Genomic DNA, 27,189 nt, shown 5'->3' with positions numbered 1-27,189 from the left:
GATTCAGATAATCATCGTTACTGTTGATTTATACCTGTACTGCATTGTTGTGATGTACAGCTCTTTCAATAGATGGTGTATGAAGTGTATAGTTATTATACGCATCGTTTGATAGTATACAGTTTGTAGAAACATTGATATATTCACAAAACAATGGATCGGTTTTAAAAATTCTTTTACCATGAGAAAGTTACATCGTCATCGAGTAAGTTAGGTTGTTTTAGTCACTCACTATCATACGTGTGATGGGAATATAGGATAAACTACGCACGTTTATTCTAGAAAAATCGAATTTAAAAACGAAAGTCAAGCTTTCAATACCAATTTTAAAGCCATTAAAACGTCTGAATTTTATAAATTCAAGAGTTAAGGCCGACTTGTAATCAATAATGACATAGCGCAATGAATATTAAACGTACAGCACGTTTCATTAAACGATTTCGTGATTTACGGTGGTCCATCAGTTATGTACGATTTACATACAAATGGTTATCTGGAATAAAGGCCAAAATCCCTTGAAGCGCTGGAGTAAGCACCCAGGTAGGGACTTCCAGTATTTATATCTGTAGGTACAATAATTAAGTATTCTAGTAATTTTCATTAATATAATATTTTAAAAAGTTCTTTTAGTTAATGTTGTGTAGAAGTTTCTTTCTTGTATATTATGTATTAGATAAAGAGTAATAACTTACCGCCGCGATCACTTTTGTTCAATTGATGTAAAACTAATGCATTATACAACTTAGTTACATTGTTTGCCAATACATTTACAACACAAGAAATATTAGAATTTAGAAAGCAGTGTACCTATCTCCAGCTATTTCATTTAGATTTTCCGTTCCTGCTGTTTTTACAAAAATATTAAAAACAACATTAAGCAGCGATAATTAATCGCGAACGCATTGAAGGCGATACATTTTTAATGGAGAATAATTACGTTTTTTCAATTACGTCGTTACCGTAATAGTGGTTGAGCGAAAGTCATTAACAATTTATTGGTTTCATTCATTGTTCGTCATTTGGATAGTGCAATTGGCATTTTCCAGTTTTGCCTTTGAAAAATGAGCGTAATTATGCTGTTGTTAAGGTTCTAATTGGATAGGTTGCATTTGTTTTTATAATTATAATTTGACTTAATTTTCGATTAAGTATAGATGTTTGTTATGTGAGCCGTAATCGTATATTTTAAGAATAATTTTATGTTTTTAACATACTTGCAGAACCTTGCAAGTAATAAAAATTCAATAACATTCACAAATATCTACAAAGTTGTCAACCCACCTTGTGACGTTACCCAACGCGGTAAACAATTCTGACTGCACACATCTTTACTTTCCAATTAATTTTATAGCTAACTTCCTGTAACCTACCACGCTTCACTGTGCCACATTTTAGTTGAAACGATACGAAAGAAGAAATCCTTAACCAAAACGTTTGAAGCAGATAAAAAGCATCCTGTAAAAATCTGAGCTCAATTCATGCAGAACTTTGAGTTTTTGAAGCAAATACCAAATAACATGTCATTTTTTGTTATGTACATTTAGAACTATTTCACCATATCAATTTATTACAATCAGGACCATCAAGACAAATAAAAGATCACAATTTTAATAAAAAACGCTTCGTGCAACTTTGCATATTAAAGTTGTTGCAATGTGCAAGTTGTAGTGCACTCTACTTTCTAGTCCCCGAGATACGGAGTAATATTGAGTTCAACAATAAAACTGAAGGGTTGCTATGATGCCTATCGGTCTTTACGAATGCCTGTTATTATTAATTGTACTGCTCAAATTGTATGTGGATTTATTGAGGGCAAATAATATTCCTGGAAGATATTATGCCAGGTGCAGGTTGCCATGGTTACCGTGTGGTGAAAGTTGGATGGTCACGGTTAAAAAGGTACCTAAGTATTTTTTTAAGTTCTATCGAGAGAAATCAGAAAGATACAGAATATTTACTCATATTACATTAAAAAATTATAAAATTAAACAAACTAAAACGAATTGTTTAATATTTAAAAATTTTAGTCTACATATAAGAATAATCCATCCTTATAGGGTATTAAAAAAAAACTCAAATACTTACATTTGTGTATTTAAAAGTGATTTTTTGTCTTTAAAAACTATATAAAACGTCAAAAACTGAAAAATGTTTACCGCCCTTCACCATTCCACCAAAACCCACACAAACGAACACAAGAACTACGCAACCAGTCGCATCGCATAAATCTGACAGTGTGTATGCGGTGTGACGTCACACGGTAATCCGCCGCGTTTATTTCAACTCGTTGGCTCGTTATTGGAAAAACGTTTAAGTAAACTCGAGATAAAATATTCGCGCTGTATTGTGCTGGTTTGCCAATTATTTTATTTATTTATCTAGGCTAGTTGAAACTGTTCTGTTTATTAATATCCGTTATGTTGTTCGGAAGTTTCAACGTTTTGTACGTCTATTTGACATGTTATAATAGTTTGTTTTGAAATTGTATATATGTAAGAACAATCCATACTAATATTATAAATGCGAAAGTAACTCTGTCTGTCTGTCTGTTACTCAATCACGCCTAAACTACTGAACCAATTTTCATGAAATTTGGTATGGAGATATTTTGATACCCGAGAAAGGACATAGGCTACTTTTTATCCCGGGAAAATGACAGAATCCCGGAAATCCCACGGGAACGGGAACTATGCGGGTTTTTCTTTGAATGCGCGGGCGAAGCCGCGGGCAAAACCTAGTAATAGATAAGTTAAACAAATATCTAAGAATTCATGTTTGAATTCTTATTATATAAAGCATTATGGCATAATGTATATTATGTCCGATTTCGAACAACACTAAAAAACAAAATAGCCAATAACTATAATTAGGAATTAGATAACTTCGTATGAATTACACGAGTTTATCCCTGTTGCTCCTTTTTTGCAAAAGATGTCTAGGTTAACGACTGGATATATACTACTTTTATCTGGTAGAAATGCCGACTGCAAGCTTAGCACGCTTTGCGTCTTCTTTTTTGATGAGAAATGACAAGGAGAAGAATTCTTTGCTGATATTTGTCTTTCCAAAGAAATACAATATGGACCCTTTCAACAGGAGTCAACAGGCACTCTGTAGGAAGACGTCACTTACCAATAAATATCGTCACAACTTTCCATCAGGTGGGACTGAGATCAGGCGTCTCCCTATTTACGTGAAAATAATCTACCTATTAGTTTTAGAATACGGTTCAGAAGATTTTGAATTTATTATTTATATTTCAAAAGTAAATAGTATTATATACATGCATTATATTTGTAGTATAATACATAGATGATATAACATACAAATATTATGAAATATTATGAACCAATAAATGTATTTAAAAACAATTTCTATATCACAAAGTAGCCCAAAAGGTTAAGTGTACCACACACTGTAGTCTGGCTTAGTCATTAGCATTTATATTGTGCCCGCTCCTTTAAAAGCTGCACTTTCAAGCTCTTATTGCGGGTAATTCTTAAAATAGGAGATAATAACTCACGTGTTATTTTTATTTCTTTATATTTTATTAAGATGTGTGGGTCACACTAAACTGGACTAAGAAATGCTTGTGTAAACTTGAGTAAGATCACCAGACATCGTATGATATCACATTGTAGGTATTCTGGTTACTCATAGTGCTTCTTAACAACGCAACGTTTCAAATATGAAATAAAAAATAAAATATTTATTTACATAAAATCATCAAGTACAAATACATGAGAAATAACAACTGTGATAATTTATAATTAACTTTGACCATTCTGCGTAATTTTTCGATTCTGAGTACACAGAATTTATAATATCAACACTTCAAGACTCAATATTCAAAATATTCAAAAGAACTACCCTCGTGGAGAGAAACGAACTTCCATCCTAATAATAAATACGGAATTAACGTGAAAAATGATTTCAGATAATTCGTTCAATTAATCAGAAGCATGCAAAAAGAAAAAACTTTTCGATATTTCATTCATAGCGTTACGTATGAAATTAATCGAGCGGACGGGATCGAAATTCACAAAACAATTTAAATCGAAGGGACCTCATTATGGACGATTATTGCGATTATTGTTTTTAACATTTCGTGCTTTACGTGAAGCGAAATTGTACGTTAAAAGTTATAAAAGCCATATTTAGGATTGTTATACATTGAACTAAAGAATGATTGTATTCGTGTAAAAGATTAGTTTTCTTCAATTTTAAGGAAGAGTTTTAGTGAAGTTTCCTGCAAGCAAATTTTTGAAAGCAATACCTACATAAAATGTAAATCGATTGAAGAGATAAATTATACATTAGATTCTTTATAGATGTTGATTCTTCTAAACTCACTAAAGGTTTGATTCTATGTAAGAAGATGCCGATGGTCATTCGCGAATAAATTAAATAAATTGGTTCAAGGATCACAGTACGTTATCTAGTCCCAAATTGAAGCATCACTAAATATTTTTTTTCGTCTATGCAGATTGAACTCAGTAATCGTTTACAATTGTTAAACTCATACCAAATTTTAAGTAACTACAAATGGGTACCTGATGAAAACATTGCTATCTCCTTGTAATACCTACTAAATATCCAAAGATAGCATCGTTTTCCATGACTGTACAAGCAGTGAACTGTCGAAATTGACGAGTAAAATACTACGATTACCGGCCAACATTCACCAATTATTTTTAATAGGTCGATATTCGCGGATTGCATTTGCTTTATTCGCCCATTACATGTTAACGGCCAACTGAAAACGTAGATAAGTGACATGTGAAAATTGTCGTGGTCTGTTTATCGGATTTTTATTTTAGCAAGATATATTTTGTATTCAATCGACTTCAGGAAAGAGCAAGGTGGTTTTGGTTGTATTTTTTATGTTTGTTGCTTTAGAACTGCTTTATTTATAAATTGTTTTTAAGAAACATATCTAGTTGATTCGATATAAATAGTTATATCTATTACTATTGGACTGCCTCTTTGGTAGAGGCATGAGCGTATGATCTCTTCAGCACGACTCCCGGTCGGGACTTAAAGAAAAAATGTATCGTAGGAAACAGAAGGCTGATAGTCTACTACACCTATTTGTTTTCAAATACCCGTAAAAACAAGGATTTCTTTACAATATCATATTCTTGATCTCTATTTGATATACAAATTACATTCAGTAAAAAATTACTTCATTATAAATCATAAATATGTCATTTTATATGAAAGTAAATGTGTTGGAAATTCTCTTCACAAATTCAGAACCTAAGTGCGCAGTTTAGCTAAAAAGTTTTTGTGTAAACAAAATCTAGATCTTTCGGAAGTGCTAAGTAATCTTGAAGATTTTTGTTTGTCTGGAAAATTCTTTAGAAAGAATATAAAAGATGAATTTTTATCTAGATTTATAAAAGTGAACGTGAGTATATTTCAGAAATCGTGTATTTTTGTTGTGTTTTAATAAAATGGAGTGTTCGGTTGTTTATATTAATCTTTTCACGGCTTATTGAAAACATTAACAACATTACGCAACATTTTGTTTGAATGAAGTTTCATTTATTTGATTGTTTTCAAAGAAGTTCCTTATATTACATAGATATTTTAATAATAATGTGTTAATTTAATTAAACGTAGCTATTGGACATCACAAAGAGATAATTAAATATTAGATTATAGTTACTACGTTTTAATTAACTTAACAGTATCTCTGTATTACAATATTCTGTTAATAAATATAATAAAATATATGTTATTTCAATAGCTATAGAGGAGATAAGCTTTCCATAAATTTAATCAGAGTGGCGTGTGTTTTCATGATTGGGTACATTAGATACATTAGATTAGATTAGATGGTAAGATAGTAAATAATGAGATAAAATATACATTAGGTATATGATGATGCATTATGTAAGGTAATGTAATTCTCTTTAATCACCAAAACAATTAAGAAAATTCTATCACTTAGAATAGAAAAGTATATTAATTTTCACGGGAAAACCTTGTAATGGTCCAAAACAATGTCATGAGGCACAGCTTGTAAAATAACTTTAAAAAATATAAAGAAATGCTAGTCGTACATAAATAATCAACATATTGAATAAACTTACCCAATAGACGATATCCTGTCTAAATATTAACAATACAAAAAATCGCTTTTATTTCCCCGAATTTTTCGGATATTCCGATTTTTCCTTGATACCTTGTTAAAAGATTTGGACAATTCGGATATATTCCATAATAATAAGTTTTTATTATAAGAATATTGTGTTTATGATAAGATACTGTTAATTGGTCTATTTAATTAAAATTATTCATATATAAGTCTATTCCATTTCTAAGATTCCATTAAGTAATTAATTTTTAATCAGAAATGGTCGGTTAGTATTAAGGTAAAAAAACATATAAAATATGTCATAATGTTTTAGGATAGGCTCGCTATTATACCAATAAAAACAAAGAATATGTGTTTCTAATACATTTAATCAGTTTAACTTCATAGTTTTATAAGAAATTATTAAGAGAATAAAAACCTTTTACTACGAGGACTATTTTTCTGAATCTCTAGTGGGCATAGGTTGCACGGTAGGTATATTTCTAGGCACGTAGGTGATCAGCCTTCAGTGTTTTGAGACTTTTTATTGTCTTCCGCTGGGAATCGTATCAAAGACCTTGTAACTATGAAACGTTTAAACTATTACGCTTTTGTTGCAAGGCAAGCAAAAAAATTTTTTTGCTAGTAGTCACAGTGAAGCAAAGTAATGGTTCAAACTCAAACATTTATTTATTCAATTAGACTTCTTCTCGAAGCACTTTTGAAACGTCATAGGTACACATTTTTAACATTTACCACCGATTCGGAAAGCAGTTCGAGGCGGGATACCTATATTTTTATTTTTTTCTTAATGTAAAAATATAAACTGAGTGAATGAATGTATGAAAAATTATTTATTGTACAGTGTACAATATATATTGATATAGGATACATTTTATAAACTTTACAATAAATTTATCAATGTACAGAAGGCGGCCTTATCGCTGGCAGCGATCTCTACCAGGCAATCCAGAAAAGACTGCATGGTAGGTATAGAGATAATAAACATTTTTCCAATTTTGTTTGGTGTAATTGTTTTGTGTTTATTAATTCCGCTTTGTATGTTACATGTTGAATTAAAAGCTTAAAGATTAAAACTATTTGTCCAGAGATGTTACAAATACTAGTTGTCTTCATGTGGGTCTGCGCGGCGCAGGGTCACTTTGCGGTGGATTATTTCGGGTACAGAGGGGTCAAACATATATGTTATATGTCTTGCGAAACTCCTACTAGTAAGTTTAGATGTATTATGTATGCAGAAGCTAGGTTATCTATTTAGTTTTAGCCAAATCTAGAAACTTATTCTTAATAGAAATAACTTTACTAATAATTTACAAGTAATTTACTAAAAAAAACATTTACTCACTTATTTTAAATATCACCGATTTCGTAAAAAATGCTTGACACACTTTATACAATATGTTCAATATATTTTAGATACAATGTCGGTAGCAAATTCATTTATAAAGAACAACATGCGGGTATCTGTGAAAAATGTACACAATGCAGACGATTATGACTTGCAAGTTTACTTAAATCAATGGACGGTGGAAATCGGCGTGTTCATAGAAGGGTCATGCAATCAAACAATTAACGTACTTGAACAGGTAAAAAGTATGATTTTCATTAATTTTTATTACAAACCATAACTGGAGGTAGAAATAAGACAGTAGCGTCGTCTTTAATACGTATTTCATAGGTAGGTAATGCTGAAATTTCGTACGTAGGTATTAGTCCGGGATACATCGCCCATTTTTGCAAGTGATTACTATCAAGCTAATTTTTCGTGAGTAGCTTTATTTTGATGAGATGCCCAATAATTTCATGTATGAAACTCTCGATTGTGGTAGCTTACAGAGGTAACAAGGATAAAAATTTTTGATTTGACGGTTCTCAAATATTTATTACGCAATTTGTAGGACAATATGTCTGTTGAATTATATAAGTATTAAATAAGTGAAAATAAAAAAATCTGCTGGTTAGTAATCATTTATGATGACTTCGTTATCGATACACATTGGAAAGGGGGACTCTTTGATCAAAGCATACATTTTGTACGACAAATATTTTTTCGAATAATTTAGATAATTATCTTGAGATTGAACAAAAAAAAAAAACATTCAGTTAGTAATAAATATTTGAGAACCATCAAATCAAAATATTTTCTCCTTGTTTCCTCTGGTAGCTACCACAATCGAGAGTTTTGTACATGAAATTATTGGGCATCTCATCAAAATAAAGCTACTCACGAAAAATTAGCTTGATAGTAATCACTTGCAAAAATGGGCGATGTATCCCGGACTATATGTTTTATCGCAATTAAAAGAAATTTTAACAATTCTAGGTTATATCAATTCTATTTAAAACATGTGTAAAGATACTAATGTAACATGACCTCTACGCATTTTTTATGAAAATGGCCGATACATAAATCAATTAGTTAAAAGTAGTACAAATTATGTGTTGTTAATTCTGACTAATAACAGTACCACTTTGCAAGTGTTTCCCATTCGTAACGACATGTACAAATGAATTACACTATTACAGGCGTCGAGAGGCGCTCTGTTCGACGCGTCGCATATTTGGCTCATTGTCGATAATATCAATGGTATTGCGACGGTAGATGACGCTCTGCGGTGGATGAATCTTAGTGTCGATGCTGATGTCGTTCTTGCTACTGATATGGGTATTTGTGATTTTTATATGGGAATATATAGGAGGAATGGTCATATGATGTAGAATAATGTCTGGTTAAAGATGTTTAATAATCGGTCGTAATTGTGATGTGCTTAAATTTAAAGAGAAAAAGGTTAATAATTAGATACCTTTCATGATGAGTCTAAGAAAGTATCAAAATATTATGATTGTTGATGGCGATTCATCCACTTTGACTCATCCTTAGCTTCACAAGTGCAACGTACTGAGATTAATATTGTTATGTTTGGTAAACTAACAATAATTGTAACGTAGTTTCACGACTTGAGCTATCGTACGAGTGGCTCAGTGGAACTAATGTGGAGCGTAGATCCGCGGGTCGTAAGTTCAAATCCACACGAATCTCAATGCATTTTTTATAATTATTAATATTTTTAAGAAACGTCTGGAAATCCTTATACGATGTCATTGAAAGGACAGTGGTCGTTGAGCAGTGGATCTCGGCACACCGTTTGTCGGTGTAATTTGTTTGAAATAATATCATAATTATAAGTGTGATTACATATTCTAAGTTTGTGCTATTATTTTCGTGCGAGAAGGGGTAAGTTATAATTTTAGAACTATAATTTTAAGATAATTAAAACTCAAAAGTAAATAAAAACTAAAATTATGTCTTGTTTGTAGCCTGTATGAAACGCCTTCAATCTCGTGATCAAAATAATACGCGTTCGATATCCATGCGACTGATTTTTACTACCTGGAGCTAACTAAAAGGCAGGGATTGGAAGGATCCCGTTCAATAAATAAAATCCTCCTGGCGCCCTCACTAATTTGCTAAGATTACTTAGATATAAGTCTTGTTAGAATTAGTTACGTTAGTTACTACCTACTAGTTATTATCCTCTGGTTAAGTCTAACTGTTTTTTTATAATAAGTATATGTACCTAGTTCTTACTTTTAGTTAAGATTTCTATTGATTGTGTACGTCAATGAAATAAAACGTTTCCTTCATAATAGCTTAGTTGTTTTGCTTCATATCACCGTGTGCTTAAGAAAAATAACCCATAACAAAATGGCGCCCAACGCTAAAACAATGGGATTATTTATTTATACTCTTAGTATATTAATTTAACAAAACTGTGCTTGTTATTTTTAATTAGCTAGCGGGTTAATCTCAATAATAGATACTTGATTAATTCGTTTAGTTTTAATTTAGTATTTTAAAATAGGTAGTTTAAATACATTATTTTTTTGAATACATGTAAGTGCTTAATACTTGTCAAAATAAGATTTCTATTTATCATTATTGTGGATTTGGTGTAATATGTATATTATATGGAAAGATTGTTTATAAGAAATTTGTTGATCGAATATAAGATTTAGTGTTACATGGATAGTGATCTTTTTATACACACTCATATGTAAATTATTTGAGGATACAACTTATTCTTTCTTGCACGGTTTTATAGGCGCATTAGATTTTATAGTATACCTACCTTTTAATTATGGATCCACAGTATTTGTTAAAGGATGAGGTGGAGTTTGAACTCGCGTGCCGTGGATACGTGCATCCAGGGGGCTTAGCCTCAGCATTAAAACTTGTTTTAAAAAAAATGTTACATGTTGAAAATTTAAAACTGGTTTCTTATGAATTAAAAGCACCCAGCCAATGTAGTGAAAATCCTAGTATTGAATTAGATATATGCTCAGATAAATTAGATTGCATTTTACGTTATGTGTCCGAATTAAAAGAAAAACCCGATAAGCAGCTTTATAAACGTTTAGTCTCTCGTTTAATTCATGTGATGAATAGGTTAAAATTCATTGAAGCAGCTGAAACATTAGATAAGGAGAAGCACAAAGCTTTGTCGGATAAGGCTGTTATATTACTTAATGATTTAGAGGCTAAGGATGATATGGAGGATGATGATAAAATTACTAAGGAAATGAAAGAAATTCTACAAAAATCATTGGGTGAAGATAGTCATAAGATACTTAATGAATTGGATGTTGACGTCATTGGGCCGTCGACATCTAAAGTCCCCTGCGAAACGTATTTAAACAAAGAATGCACTTCGAAAGTAGACTTAGAACAAAAGAGAGTTAGCTTTGCTCATGATGATTTAGGCATTCAATATTTTCATGATAAATTACCGGAGAACGTTTTTAATTCGACGTCAGTAAATGATGCTCAAGTGACCCAAATATTAAGACACAAGTTGGTGCCTATTAGCCAATGGGGTGTTCAGTTCTCGGGCGACACTAGTGTTAGTGTTAACGCTTTCATTGAGCGAGTAAATGAATTGAAATATGCTAGAAATGCAACGGATGAAGATCTTTGGAGACATGCTATTGATTTTTTTAAGGGAGATGCTTTAATTTGGTTTCGCGCTAATAGAGAATATATAGAAAACTGGAATGAACTAGTCATCTTATTAAAACGTAATTTTCAGTCGCCGTACTATCAAGAAGAATTGCTGGCTGAAGCGAAATCTAGAACACAGGGTTCTAATGAATCTGTAGTTATTTACGTATCCGTCATGCAAAATTTATTTAATAGACTTCCAAACAAAATTTCGGAAATGGAGAAAATAATGATAATTATAAAAAATCTTCAACCGTACTATCAAAGAGCCGTATGTAGGGACGTATTTTCTTCTATTTCCGATTTGATTAATGTTTTGAGAATTTTGGAAAGAACCAAAATTAATTGTGATAACTTCAAAGAACCTAAATCTTCTTATAGATCTATGGAACCGGATTTAGCCTATAAGTCTAGTATTGAAAATAATCACGAGATACATGAAGTAAAAGCTTTAGTTCCAAAGACATATAGTAATAAATCCAGATGTTGGAATTGTCGTGAATCTGGACACTTATTTCGATCTTGTGCAGCGCCCAAGCAACGACTTTTTTGTTATAGATGTGGTCGATTTGGCATTACATCTAAAGAATGTAATTGTATGGGAAACGAGAAAGGGGAAGGGCAAGACACTGCCAACTAACCTTTCCCCTTAGTCGAAACAGTATTGAGTGGCAGAACTGGTTAAATTACGTTCGGCTATTCATGTCACAAGAAGTAATTTCGCCTCTGACCTTTCGGAAGGAGTGTGATAATAGGTCATACGTTTGTATTAACATCCTTGGTAAAAGATTCAGTGGCTTATTGGACTCGGGAGCTACTAGATCCGTGGGTAATTTAAGGTTTATAGAATATTTAAAGGTTGTAAACTTAAAGACGCAGAAACGAGAACCCGTTTACATTTCTACTGCAGATGGAACTAATCACACTCTTTCTGAAATTGTTGATGTACCCATTAAATTTAATAATAAATTTCACGTCATGTCGATATTGGTAATGCCTAATCTGTCTCAAGACCTGATTTTAGGCAAGGATTTCTTTGAATTATTTGATATAGGGTTTACATTTAAAGGTTATGATATAAAAGAGGGTTTACATATTAATACGGTATCAGATGAAGAACCAGCAATTATAAGTGAAGAAAATTTAAATGAAAATGAGAAAAAGTCTTTATATGAGGTTATTAATTATATTAAGGAAGAAATTGGGTCAGGATTAGGTAGAACAACAATTCTGAAGCATACAATAGATACCGGTGATAGTAAACCGATATACCAAAAGCAATACAATTTTTCTCCAGTTATTAAGAAAATTATTGAACGTGAACTAGATGAAATGTTAGCCAAGGATGTAGTAGAGCCATCTTACAGTCCTTGGTGTTCTCCAATAGTACTGGTTAAAAAATCAAATGGCTCCAATAGACTTTGTTTAGATAGTAGGCAGTTGAATAAGGTCACTAAAAGAGATACATACCCCTTGCCTAGAGTGGCTTCTATATTAGACAACTTGCGACACTCAAAATTTCTTAGTACTCTAGATCTCAAAACTGCTTTTTGGCAAATTGAACTGGATAAGTGTAGTAAAGAGAAGACAGCGTTTGCAGTGCCTGGTCGAGGGTTGTATCATTTTAAAGTAATGCCTTTTGGTCTTGTAAATGCATCACAAACACAACAAAGACTCATGGACATTTTGTTTCATGCCTTAGAGGGCAAAGTTTGGGCTTATCTGGATGACATTGTTATTTGTTCAGAAACGTTAGAGGAACATCTGAACATTCTTAAACAAGTGTGCAGCATATTAAAAGATGCCGGTTTAACAATAAATATAGAAAAATGCAAATTTGCGCGTTCAAGTATGCGTTTTCTGGGATACATTGTAGATAAAGATGGATTGCGTACTGATCCTGAAAAAGTGTCAGCTATTATTAATTTCCCAAGACCTAAAAATTTAAGAGAGTTAAAGAGATTTATTGGAATTGCAAGTTGGTATCGAAGGTTTGTTAAAAATTTTGCACTCATTGCAGCACCCCTCCATCAGTTGACAAAAGGGAGAAAATCCAAAACATTTAAGTGGACGGATGAGGCAGATAATGCATTTGTTAAAGTAAAGACACTCTTAACCACGACGCCAGTGATTTGTTGTCCTGATTTTAATAAACCTTTTATTATTCAATGCGACGCTTCAAATAAAGGTATAGGAGCAGTCTTATGTCAAAAGGTTGACAACGTCGAGAAACCCATAGCTTTTCTTAGTAGAAAACTTAATGAGCGAGAACAATTATATACGACATCGGAAAGAGAACTTTTGAGCATTGTGTATGCTATAGAAAAATTCAGACCCTACATAGATGGATCGCATTTCGCAGTCGTCACTGATCACAGTGCACTAAAAATGCTTCATAAAATGAAAGACCCACATGGTAGACTTGCGAGATGGGCCATGAAATTGCAACAGTTCAGTTTCGATATAATCCATAGGCCCGGTAAATCTAACGTTGTTCCTGATGTTCTATCACGATCTATTGATGCCCTTGGAGACTGTATAGAAAGTAACTTTCTCAGCAATTTAGAGAAACATAAGGACGAATGGTATAGAAATAAAGTCTTAAAAATTACTAGTGGTAGCGAGGTTCCTAATTGGCAAGTGAGAAATGGGTTATTATATAAGAAAATTCATCTGAAGCAATATCCAGATAAAGTTAACGACTGGAAATTGTACATTCCGCATGCTCTCAGAGGTGATGTTTTGAAACGTTGTCATGATGATGTCACTGCAGGTCATTTGGGAGTACGGAAAACTTTATTTAGAGTAAAACAACATTATTACTGGCCTGACATATTGAAGGATGTTAAGATGTATGTCGGGAAGTGTGAAGTGTGTGCAAGAGCAAAAGTGTCGCAACAATTACCCTTAGGGCATATGGGTAGTCATCGTACAGTCACTAGACCGTGGCAAGTGATTTCATTAGATCTCATGGGACCGTTTCCTAAAAGTAAAAACTGTAACACTATGTTACTTGTCATTACATGCTTATTCAGTAAGTTTGTTCTTCTATTTCCGCTACGAACAGGAAAAGCCGATAAGATTTGTGACATTATTGAAAAACAGTTTTTACTGTTTGGAGTGCCTCAAGCGATTATTTCAGATAATGGGAAACAATTTGAATCTCATTTATTTAAGGATTTGATGTCAAAATACAATACCAGTATTTGGTATACGCCCAGTTACCATCCCCAAAGTAACCCAACAGAACGCGTCAATAGAGTTGTTGGCACTATGATCTCAACATATATTAATAAAAAAAAACATAATGAATGGGATGTACATTTACACAATTTTGGTCATGCCATTAGAACATCGATTCATGAAACAACAGGTTTTACACCATCATACTTATTTCTTGGTAGGGAGACTGCTGTGCCTCCTAAAACCTTAAATTCGAGGGATTCGCAAATAATAGATGTTGACTCTATCGTCATTAAGACCGATAATTATTTGATGGATTTAAAGAGAAGAAGCCAACTTTTTCGCGACGTTGAGCATAAAATTAAGACCTCACATTATAAAAGTTCAAAATTATACAATATTAAACGTAGGCGGGCAAATTTTAACATAGGTGATGTAGTTTGGAAAAGAACTAAGTTGTTTTCTAATGCCAGTAATAAATTTATGGCAAAGTTAGCACCTAAATTTGAAAAAGCCATAATAGTAGCTAAGTTATCAGATAACATCTATCGTCTTAATAATTGTCATGGTAAGTCAATAGGTATTTGGCATGCTAAGGATTTAAAGCCTCTCTGGCGTGAACATAACGCATGAAAGAAATGAGATGCATAAACTATGGCATCTCATTTCTTGTGTTGGTTGGGGGAATGTTATGTTTGGTAAACTAACAATAATTGTAACGTAGTTTCACGACTTGAGCTATCGTACGAGTGGCTCAGTGGAACTAATGTGGAGCGTAGATCCGCGGGTCGTAAGTTCAAATCCACACGAATCTCAATGCATTTTTTATAATTATTAATATTTTTAAGAAACGTCTGGAAATCCTTATACGATGTCATTGAAAGGACAGTGGTCGTTGAGCAGTGGATCTCGGCACACCGTTTGTCGGTGTAATTTGTTTGAAATAATATCATAATTATAAGTGTGATTACATATTCTAAGTTTGTGCTATTATTTTCGTGCGAGAAGGGGTAAGTTATAATTTTAGAACTATAATTTTAAGATAATTAAAACTCAAAAGTAAATAAAAACTAAAATTATGTCTTGTTTGTAGCCTGTATGAAACGCCTTCAATCTCGTGATCAAAATAATACGCGTTCGATATCCATGCGACTGATTTTTACTACCTGGAGCTAACTAAAAGGCAGGGATTGGAAGGATCCCGTTCAATAAATAAAATCCTCCTGGCGCCCTCACTAATTTGCTAAGATTACTTAGATATAAGTCTTGTTAGAATTAGTTACGTTAGTTACTACCTACTAGTTATTATCCTCTGGTTAAGTCTAACTGTTTTTTTATAATAAGTATATGTACCTAGTTCTTACTTTTAGTTAAGATTTCTATTGATTGTGTACGTCAATGAAATAAAACGTTTCCTTCATAATAGCTTAGTTGTTTTGCTTCATATCACCGTGTGCTTAAGAAAAATAACCCATAACAATATGATAATCACATCACAATATATTTAATACCAAAACGCCCGTATAAAGGCCCGCTTTGAATATCTCACTTGCCACAACTTAAGCTAAGCCCAATATTAATGTAATTCAATTACTAAAAGGAAGTATTCCAAGAAAAATATCATGCAAACGTGTATATGAAACTACAATGAAAATTGGTAATAGTAATAATCGTTCAATTTTATTTCATAGGGGACCATTACGAGCTAATGGACATATTCAACTTCGGCAAGATCCAAGGAAACAATTTGGAAAGGAAATACCTCGGAACTTGGAGCGAGGAAAGCGGTGAATAATTCATAGATAATATATTCAAAGTCCTATACTTTCTCTGATTCGTGTTTCCCAATTTCAGGTTTGAACGTTTCGGCGAGCACATTCAAATATTATGATCGCTGGGATTTCCACAATTTGACGCTGCGCGCCGTCACCGTGGTTGGTCCCGATATTATACAGTTATACAGACTTGTACCGAATGGCTTTGCTCCAATCTTCATTTGGATTTCTGGCTTATGCTATTGTTATTTTTGTTATAGTCATTTTAAAGTTGTTTTATATACACTAAACATACTACTACATACTATCATTTATATTAAAGACGTAAATGATTATGTGAATTCAAAAACCCGAATGGGGTAGATTTGAAGAAAAAACTATTTTGTTTAAAAGCAGATTAATTCTTGATAAGTACTGTCTTCTTCACAGAACCTGTACCTATTTATTTTAAATCTAAATATTACTAAGGTAAAGCTACACAATTAGAATTACACGTTATATTCAGTGTATCCATTTTCAGGTCCTAGGTCGGCCTAAAGCCTTCGAACCCGAGATGCTAACCAGCTTGAGTTATACAAAGGGAATATCGGTGTTTACAAAAACCGCTGCCCAGGTCCTTCAGCCTATCCGAGAAATACATAACATGCGGTGAACTTTGGGTTTTTGTTACATTTTAGGTCTAGTGAAATATAAATATAAATAAATATTAATCAAGCATTTGTTTAGTACAGTATTCAGCACCGATTGTTTCTTTAAATACATACCTATGTATATTGAATAACTATAATATTGACTTTTCCATGGCACATAAACGTTATTTTACAGATTTAATTATACAGTAGTTGGGCGATGGATTGGTACTGTCACCAAAAATGCCTCATTAGTGAGTAGTACACTTTTACGGAATATTTTAATTTATTGCTTCATTATAACATCGTGTATTTATTTTTTAATAGTTATATTATCGTTTTTAAATAACATTTTTAATTTCTAGGCAGTGATGAACACTCTTTACTGGCATGAACAGGACATAGCGTGTACTTCTGCTAGAATCTTCTCGAATTGGTTAAATTGGGTCGATATTTGTCACCCACCTGTGGGGAAAATAGAGTAAGTTCTGAATACTTGTTACATTGTTTGAGTTGGAAAATTTTGTTCATTAGAACGCTTGACTATACTTGCACTCTATCTGTATAGGTTAGGTTAGGTTATCTCCTTCTCAATTGAAGATGAATGATACCTATTTTGGGAAAAACTGTGAATATCGGGCGTTCTTGTAAAATAGTGCAAATGTAAAAAAAAAAAACCATTTTTGTAACCATATCTGATTCGGGTTCAGTTACGTTTTTATTTTTTGTGATGAGTGGGAAATATTTTAGTTGATTTTATTTAATGAATTGAAATTTTGACTGTTTTAAAATAAATATTACATTTAAAATTATGGTACGCCCACATAATAATTTTCCCAGATCACGTTTCTTCTACCTCATACCAGACAAAGGTATAGGCAACTACGAGAACCGTTTCCTCACCCCGCTATCCCCCGCCGTGTGGTGGTGTGCTGTAGCCGCGGGTATAATCTGCGCGTGTGTGCTTGCTGTGTCCGCGGTCGTGGAGAAGCGGCCTGAGCCCGCCGTGTATGCTGTGTTGAGCGTGCACGGCGCGGTCTGCCAACAAGGTTATGATTATTAATACGGCAAAAAAACACGCTTAAAATCATGAAATTATTGCATTGTCAATTATTACCATAATTAAATTAATTTATATAGTCTAAAATTGAAAAACACACCTTAACTGATGAAATTATTGCAATGCCACTGATACTTGATAAGTATATAAAGTTTGAATTAAATCTGTAAGTTTAATGTGGGTCAACATTGAGTTTAAAGAAGTCGTTTACATATAAACTTACAGGTGAAACTAAAATAAAAGCGTCAAACATTTTTTAATTATAAATATATATTATATTACTTATACTGCAGTTGGGCGACGGCTATGAGTTTTCAAGTTACGATAATAAGATTCTATAACTCCTTATATATTTATTACAGCGTATGAAGAGGGGCCTCAAATAATAGATGAACAGCTTTCAAGCCAAGGTGAACCTGATTTATTTATTACCTTGTATGTGTGTGTATTGCGAATTAATAACTCACTATATTGACTATATAATTAACTAACACTATAACACCTAATCTATCATCTAATTGATTATAACTGTCCTGTAATTTACAAATAAGCTTAATAATTATCTGACTCAGTAAATTAAATAAATGACCAATTGTAGGTGGTCGCCTCACCATGCTAGTAATAGGAATGACCAGCATGCTACTATATAACTACTACACGAGTAGCGTAGTATCCTGGCTCCTGAGCGCTGCCCCTCCAACCCTTCAAGATATAGATGGACTTATTAACAGCGATTTTGAACTTGTCTTTGAAGATATTGGATATACTAGAGGTTGGTTTGAGGTAAGAATGCGTGAAAAATTGATATGTTAGCATAGTAATCAGTTTTTACTTTGTATTTTATAAGATAGATACCTTCGATTTATAATACGAAATCAGCTACAGTTTAGTTTTAAACAAATAATGTATCTTTTTTAATACCTTATGTATTGAATAATGTTAACAATGATACTGAACGAAAAATGGATAGATATGCACATACATGGGAAACTGCAGAAGTTTAATAGATTAAGCATTGTTTTTCAGGACGCCGGTTTCTTTTATTACAGTGGTTATAAAAATCCAAAAGAAGATGTGCTGAGACAGAAAAAAGTAACTCATGCAAAACGTTATAAAGATATCTATCAGCCTGTTGAATATGGCATCGAATTGATAAAAAGTGGAGGTACCTATATAATCAATTTATATCACGTTATATTTGATGAAACATATTATATGCTCATTAATAAAAGTTATGAATTATTTGACGATTTTGTAATTTTTAAACTGAAGATTATTTAAATTAATGTGAGAATATGTAGGTAATAATTTATGTCATACAATAGACACTATTATAGGAAGATGTAGTAACAACGAAGTTATTATGAAAATTAGAAATTTATTTCAAAGACATAACATTTTGAGTATGTTCCTAGATTACGCATACCATACGGAGCCGTACACAGCATACCAGTCCATTTCTCGAACGTTCGACGACGCAGAGCTCTGCAGGCTCGGCTCCTTACCAATGATCAAACCATCCCCCACGTACGTTATGACGCAGAAACGGAGCCCTTATAAGCAATTCTTTAATTGGAGGTAAATCTTCATTGTTAGGTTCATGTTGATGTTGTTTCATTAATTTCAATATTGTGTGAATTTTCTTTTTAATATGCAAACATATTTTTAACACATTTGTATTAGCTTCACATGTTTCTATGTAACCGACTTCCTTAGACCCGATTTTGATTCAATTTAAACGTACAGATTTCATTCAAACTTTGCACACTTATCGGATCGATTACAATACAATAATTGAATCTTATTAACGCGATTTTTATTATAATATTACCATTAAATGTGTCTAACCTAATTTTGTTCCAGTTTAATGCGGCTAAAAGAGAGAGGTCACATAACCGCAATACAGGCGCGGATAGCCGGGTTCATCGCAGCTTGTTCGGGTAGTACCCCTCGAGCGCTGGCTTTAGGGCAAGCTGCACCAGCCTTTGGACTGCTTGTAGTGTCAGCTATTCTGTCACTTATTATAATGTTTGGAGAAATTGTTTGGTTTCGGTAAGTGACTTTTTAACATATTTTGGATTAAAAATTTACAGCTATAAAAATATTCGAACTAATAAATTGACATATTATGTTCGATTTGTTTGCATTTTTTTTGTCCTTTTTTGGTGTATTTCTGCATGGATTTCATTTTATGGCATTTAAAAAATAATAATTTAATGAATGCTATTTGCGAGATGAATTGCTTTCACATTCTAAACTATTGTACGGAATATTTAATTCAATTAATTCCACAGGTTTTATTGCCTCTGTGTTTATATTTTATTTCACTAAAAGCTAGGCTAAATTGATTTGTCCATCAATAACTTGCAGGTGGAATAAAAAGCCCATAAAGGGTCGTTCTCGTAATGCACGAGAGACCAACGGGAAATATTTTACGAGGCCCTAAAAACAATAAGGAGTGATGGACAACACGCAGTAGATGTTATAGATATTTATACTTATTGTGTTTGCACAGTTCTTAGTAATTTTAATAAATATGAGTAAAATTAAAAAAAAAAAAAGAAATTTGTTGCTATTTTCAGGCTATTTGTCTATTTGAAATATAAGGGTACTTTTTAACCGACTTCAAAAAAAAGGAGGAGGTTATCATTATCACAATAGTGTAGTACATATTTGTTAATTTCATAGTCAGAAATGATTCAGACAACAGAGAGTCATCAAAAGAATTTTTAGCAAAATATAGATCTTCTAGTCCCAGCAAAGCATCGGCTGGCATTTAATGTTGTTGCTGATAAAGGAGTATTTTAAGCTTGAATTTTTATATAATAATTTATTGAAATTTCAAATGTTAAAAATAGAAATGTATTCTTTCCTTAAGTGAACGGATGTTGGTTGTATTTTCGTTAAAAAAATGTTATACCTACACCTTCCGGCGAGCGTTACATAAAAATAACTTGGCTCTAATTAAAAGGAAGTAAATAATTTACATCAATTAACGAAAATACAGATATTAATAGAAACCTAGGTACTTTATTTATTTAAAGTGCAGATTCTTTCACTAACTAATTGTAGCAATATGAAGATTTGTTTTTTTGGGAACACACAAATATATAAGAGATAAAATCAGGTAAAAAGTGTTTTATTTCTAGACCTAATACATGTTTCTGCTCATTCCGTGACAATCACACAGACAAACAAAAAAGTTCGTTTTAATTTTAAACCACAATAACAGTCACATATACAGTATATTGATGTACATATACCGATGTTGTGCATAAAACAATGGACAGAAAATTAACATAGTAATTTCTTGTGTGTGATTTTACGACTTACAAATTAAATATTTTAACGAATTTAAACGCGATTTATTCATTTCTATTATTATACCTTTAATTTCTGAAAGAAAATTAACATTTGAAACAGATAATTACCGTTAAAATGTTGAGCATGTTCGCGAAATTACAGCAGTGTGAGTTGAAGCGGTGAATAATGGAGGCGTCGGCGGCTATCTAAATCTCTTGTTATAAATGATGCTATCAATTCTTGTTTAGCCAGCCCTCATTGAATACCGGGATGCACTGCGTCTGTCTTCCCCGGACGTCTTAAAAGGTTCTCCCGGGGTAATTGGAAACTTTAAGATGCATTGACGTGAATGGATAATGATTGAATACGTTATGGAGTGGATTGTTTTGAATTTTTATTGAAGGTAGGCTGGTAGTAGTGATTTGGGTGTGAAAAATCAGTTAGTGAGGGATTATTACATTTTAAGATTTTACATGTGAAAATCTTTGTTCTTTATTACTTAAATGTTTTTTACCTACTTATATTTTTTTATCAAAATCTAGTAAGCTGCTATTCTAGATTGAATTTGTTATACTACCGATATACTATAGGATAAATAGTTCCAACCTATACCTGTTAGACCGGGAGATACTGACACAAAATTTCGAGTCATTTGTAACAGGATGGCGGTTCTACAGGGTTCTTAGTACGCAATGACAAAAAGAAAAACGATGTTGTGAACGCTGGTACCGGCGTCTTAGTCGCGTGGGCGTGAGTCGAACTCGTCGGAAAAATAGCGAAAGTCAAACGATTTGTAACACAAAAATTTTAGAATTTACCGATAGCCCATAAAAAACAATAGGCGGTAGTGTCATGCCATACTTTTCCGGTGTGACTTACAGCCCGCCATACCGACGCGAATGTGTTGATTTAAATAAAACAATTATTCAACCATTTGTATCAGGCTAACTTTTGCACAGGTAACCATCGTCGTGCAGCCATTTACGAAAATCGCCATGCCATACTTTTCGCACGATTCCAAATGGTCGCCATACCGCCGAAAATCTGCAAAAATTTTTTATTTCGCCAAACTTTTTGTACCAGTATTGCATTTGGATTTTTGGAGAGTATTTGATAAAATGTGACCATTATTATATTTGCCATACTTCTAGTAGGGGGAAAAAGTGCTGTCATACTTGAAAAATTAATTTAGTATTAATTTATATAAGTGAAGATTTCCAACACCTAGATCTTTGAAATTTTGTATTTATATTCGTTGATCCTCAAACTTACAGGAAAAATAAGTGCCATACTGTTACAAATCGTTTGACTTTCGCTATTTTCCGACGAGTTCGACTAACGCCCACGCGACTAAGACGCCGGTACCAGCGTTCACACCATCGTTTTTCTTTTTGTCATTGCGTACTAAGAACCCTGTAGAACCGCCATCCTGTTACAAATGACTCGAAATTTTGTGTCAGTATCTCCCGGTCAGCAGTCATTTGACATGTTACTCCAGTCAGTCTAGACATTCAATTCACAATAATTCCAAAAGTTATCAAACTTCGGTCAAGTGAATGGTACATTGGGACGACAATAAATCCCATTTTGCAACCTTGTCCGCAGTCCGGAACTGCAATTAAATTATTTTTTGCTGTATGGTCCTGAAAAAAATTCCAAAAGTTCTGCAAACTTGGGGAAGTTTTCGATATAATATTTCATATCACGTATTAAATTTGCAACCAATCTCAGTGTACGGAACATCTTTTAATATTGAATATTAATGTTTTTTTTTTTTATTAAACTGAATGAGGTTGCAAATTTGTAAATGCACCAGAATAGATGTTTTCGAAGTTTGCAACCAAGTTCCAAAACTTTTGTAATTATTCCGAGACCACCTTACTCGAAAAAATGACCACGAATTAAAAATAATTATAAATAAACATGTTCCGGTCAACGAAAAAGGTTGCAAATTTATACAACCGTTCAGTATATATTTCCGATATCTGTGTTAAGTTTGCAGAACTTTTGGAATTTTTTTCACGACCATACAGCAAAAAATAATTTAATTGCAATTTTAACAATGTTCCGTACACTTAGATTGATTGCAAATTTAATACGTGATATGAAATGTTATATCGAAAACTTCCCCAAGTTTGCAGAACTTTTGGAATTTTTTTCACGACCATACAGCAAAAAAATAATTTAATTGCAATTTTAACAATGTTCCGGACTGCGGACAAGGTTGCAAAATGAGATTTATTGTCGTCCCAATGTACCATTTACTTGACCGAAGTTTAAAAACTTTTGGAATTATTGTTAAATTCTCGATTTTCAATGTCGATTCTGACTGATCTATGTGTGATACTGTATTTTATATCTATAACTTCCTATCAACATTCATATAGCAGAATTCTAACTACCACAGCATTGTTTCCTGCATTCATGCGAAAGTTTGTGAGGATGGATGGATGTTTGTTACTCTTTCACGCAAATACTACAGAAACGATTACAATAAAATTTGGTATCTAAGTAGCTGAAGACCCAGAATAAGACATAGGCTACATTATATCCCAGGACTCTCACAGGAACGAGAACTGTGTGGGTTAATCTTTAAAAACACGGGCGCAGCAGCGGGCGAAAATCTAGTCCTACAATAAACGTTCACACATGAAAAACACGTAGTCAAAAGTAAAATGTCTCATGACAGAGACGTACCGCGCTGTCGCTCGTAACTCGTAAGTAATATAAAATGGCTCGTCTTTCCATTTGTATGCTAATTTGAGATGCTGTTGCACTTCTAACGCGTGTAACACGTAGTTTAGAACTTATGTAGTAATAGGGTAAGCCTATTTTCACTATGTCAAATTGAATTGGCTATCTTAGTCTTTAAACTCAAACCTTATAAGCAGTTACTCTAAGAATACTATTTACAATGTACATACATGCAACATAAACTATCACATCCTCAAGCTTTTAATCTAAGACTTCAATAGTGCAAGTGCATGGTTTAATAAATATGGCTTGACACATGTAGATAGATAGGTAAAGAAAGAAAAAAATGACTAATGATATTTATATGAAAATATTTGTGCTTAGATACATTTTCCCGTTCACCTCTTACAACAAAGAATATAATAGAAAAACTTTTCACTCCCGGGAATGATTCCAACTTGTCTTTGTTTTGGAATACTTTTACAACTTCTTCCCAGTTTACACATAATATAAGAATTAATAATAATATATTAATCCAAGTCAATTTAACTGGCGTCTTGACTTCACTTCGACCTTGAGCTGTAAGTAGCTTATTTTATTCTCAAATACATGAATATTCGCAGATTATCAAAGCATATAATATTTCACACAGCATATAAAAAAATGCATAAGAAAAAAGCTAAAAAACTATTTTGATACAAAAAGCTGCCGAGCAAACATTCCGAATAGTTTGTACAAAATGAACAGCTAAAACGCCGAAAGCGAGTGTAAAAAACATAAAAATTGCAATAAGCACGTGTCGATTTCGGCAAACACTGTTGGAATGTAGCACCGCATGACATGACGTTTTTATTGTCAACGAGTCACTATGGACTGGGATTTAAGGGAAATAAAGCAATTCGTAAAAAATATAAACATGCAGTAATGTGATATGATTTGTTTTGTACACTTAACTTAGGATAACCAAATAAATTAACAATTATTTGCATTTGATTTTAAATTTGAATACATGATTCGATCTAACACTTTTTAATCCTAATATGCTGGACTTTTTTTCCCTTATCATGGTTTTAATTTGTAAAAGTACATAAATATATGACAAAACGCGAAAATCATGCATGTAACATTTTTTTATTTCTATTTTTCTATTGAAATGCAAAAGTTTCGGCTTTCACAGTTTTGTGCAAACCCGTGTTGGATTTCTTTCAATATTTAAATTTGTTATTCCCGCTCTCCGCCAGATATCAATCGGTCCCCGGCCCTTCAATATTGACGTCCATTTTTATAGCATATAAAACTTTCATATACACTATCTATTATAAAATGCATGTCCCGTGAATGATAGGCGTTATCTTGATTTCCTTTTATACAAGTTTATTGCCAAAAAGGTATTTCGATTTCAGAACGATAGCTCATAGTTTTGTTTTACGATCGCAAAGTCATTACCTATTTTTATGCTCGAAAAACTAGGTGAGCTGTGAGCAAAAAAGATATATTTATTCGCTTTAAATTGATTCTCGTAATTCAATTTTAAACCTAGGGTAAAAGCCGGATAGTTGCGCCAGTGGGATACTTGCCGCAGTTTCGAATACACTATGTTACGGACATTAGTGGCAATAACGCTTTACTATAGTTGTAAGTACCCCTCCCGCAGACCTCAGTGCCACATCAATCGTTTGTGTAGAATCACGCGTTTCATCTGTGCGAGCGAAATTGTTCCGCGGTGAAACTTCGATAGGCGTTGAAACTATATTGGTAAGTCATTTGTATTGAATATTTTTGTTACTAATTGTGATTTCAATATAGTTTATGTTTCTTTGCGTGCATTAGACTTTAAATTATACTGTTAATTACATTTTATTGCAAAATATTGTTGATTTATTTCGCAAATAAAAAGGGCAAGTATCCGTATCAAAAAGGATAGTCGCCTTAGAAACTTGTGCGGATAGTTGCTCTCGGGGCAACTATCCGCAACTACAAATTCTTTCACTAGCAAATATTAATATTATTGCGTTTTTATTGGTAATAAGGCATCTCCGTGCCGGTACAATATTCATTTTGCTAATTTTTTATTTAACTTCCAGGAAAATACCCTGTCCTTGATTTTGAAAATGAAAAAAGACTAGTGACTCATATACTAAAGCTCGGAGACGCAGGATTTCCTCCTGAAAGAAATACAATTCGTCAGCTAGCTTACCAGTTTGCCGAAAATTTGGGGTTAAAGCATAATGGCTGGGCCACAATGGTTAAAAAGCTTTCTGAAAAGAAATCCCGAAATAGTTTTGAGGCAAGCTGAGGGTTTATCAATTGAAAGAGCGAGGGGTCTCAACAAGAAGACGTTGCAAAATTTTTTGATCTACTTATTACCTACTGTCTTAACTGAGAATGAATTGCTGGTTAAACCAGATGGAATATTTAATATGGATGAAACTGTATTGCATGCGATGTGGAAAGATGAAATCCCTCGCTTCTGATGATTAATGCCAAAGTTGTAACAAATAATAAAGACTGATTAAGTGAATTGATATAAATTTGTTTTTTTATTTAAAAAAAATATTGTGAGGCATCTATCCCCTCACGAGGCAAGTATCCTCTGAAGAATTATTTACGATAGGCAACTATCCGCTAGATTAGGCAACTATACTTCATTTGAGAGGTCAAATAAAACAGGATTTACTCAAAACCTTTAATAATTATGTTTAATAAAATAGGCTAATATGATGGTTTAAAGACCTATCTTTTGATATACATGTTTCATTATTCTTATTAAGTACATAATTTTTCATAATATAGCTTTTTTGAAAAGTGGCGCAACTATCCGGCTTTTACCCTATTATAGTATTTTTCCGAAGCACCAAGCTCTTTTATTTTTATCGGCATGAGAACGTATTCATTATTTTAAATGTTGTTTTGTTCTATAAACGTTTCGAATTGAAAAATATAGAACGAAGAAAACAAAATGTTTAAGTGAGTCGTTTTATTTATTGCAATAGAAAGTCTGTTTTTGGTTAGATTTATGAAAAAACAGACATTAACAACTTACATTTGGTATTCATTACAGTAACGAATGTTTCGATATGCATCAAGAAAAAGAGCGTGTGTGCCGAGCGCACGTGTCAAAAGTGAAACTTCTTTGGAAAGATTCTAAGATGCCAAAATCTTAGCCTTAGCTTTGCGTTATTGCAATACCGTCACGTCTTTGAGAGACGTGACGGTATTGCTGTAACGCAACCTTGAAATTTTACCCTCAAGCGCCTTAAGAAGTTGCACTTAAAAAAATTGCATTCAAATCTTATAAATACTTTGTAAATGTTGTCAGTTACAGCATTTTCCCACTCCGCCCTGCTCGAGCCCTTCCAGTTAACAAGATGTAATGAGAAGCGGGAATATTCCATAATTACTCTGCAATCAAATTCCAATTACAAATTCGATATGGCGTGAAA

The 27,189-nt window shown here is 32.8% G+C and overlaps 2 protein-coding genes across 2 annotated transcripts; both read left to right on the top strand.

Moving 5' to 3' along the window:
* Positions 1–7,193: 7,193 nt before the first annotated feature.
* LOC149904312 (ionotropic receptor 75a-like) lies at positions 7,194–20,195 on the top strand. The gene is made up of 15 exons (XM_090107028.1): positions 7,194–7,314; positions 7,520–7,689; positions 8,630–8,768; positions 15,977–16,072; positions 16,140–16,219; positions 16,581–16,708; positions 16,886–16,943; positions 17,055–17,170; positions 17,530–17,738; positions 18,112–18,159; positions 18,348–18,532; positions 18,776–18,914; positions 19,165–19,327; positions 19,613–19,801; positions 20,120–20,195. The coding sequence occupies exons 1-15, from the start codon at positions 7,194–7,196 to the stop codon at positions 20,193–20,195; spliced, it is 1,917 nt and encodes a 638-aa protein (XP_089963154.1).
* LOC149904313 (uncharacterized) lies at positions 10,243–11,742 on the top strand. The gene has a single exon (XM_090107612.1). The coding sequence runs from the start codon at positions 10,243–10,245 to the stop codon at positions 11,740–11,742; it is 1,500 nt and encodes a 499-aa protein (XP_089963738.1).
* Positions 20,196–27,189: the final 6,994 nt, after the last annotated feature.

This window comes from Colias eurytheme, chromosome 11, assembly GCF_061535395.1.
Source record: "Colias eurytheme isolate Ceu_HAF_F1 chromosome 11, ilColEury1 Martin Lab GWU primary, whole genome shotgun sequence".
NCBI lineage: Eukaryota > Metazoa > Arthropoda > Insecta > Lepidoptera > Pieridae > Colias > Colias eurytheme.
This window is presented reverse-complemented; position numbering and strand designations above follow the sequence as displayed.

Coding starts and splice junctions, on each gene's coding strand:
- LOC149904312 (XM_090107028.1), top strand. CDS start 7,194: ATGTTACAAATACTAGTTGTCTTCATGTGGGTCTGCGCGGCGCAGGGT. Junction 16,073..16,139: donor AACTTGGAGCGAGGAAAGCG/GTGAATAATTCA, acceptor TCCCAATTTCAG/GTTTGAACGTTTCGGCGAGC. Junction 18,160..18,347: donor TGAACAGCTTTCAAGCCAAG/GTGAACCTGATT, acceptor GACCAATTGTAG/GTGGTCGCCTCACCATGCTA.
- LOC149904313 (XM_090107612.1), top strand. CDS start 10,243: ATGGATCCACAGTATTTGTTAAAGGATGAGGTGGAGTTTGAACTCGCG.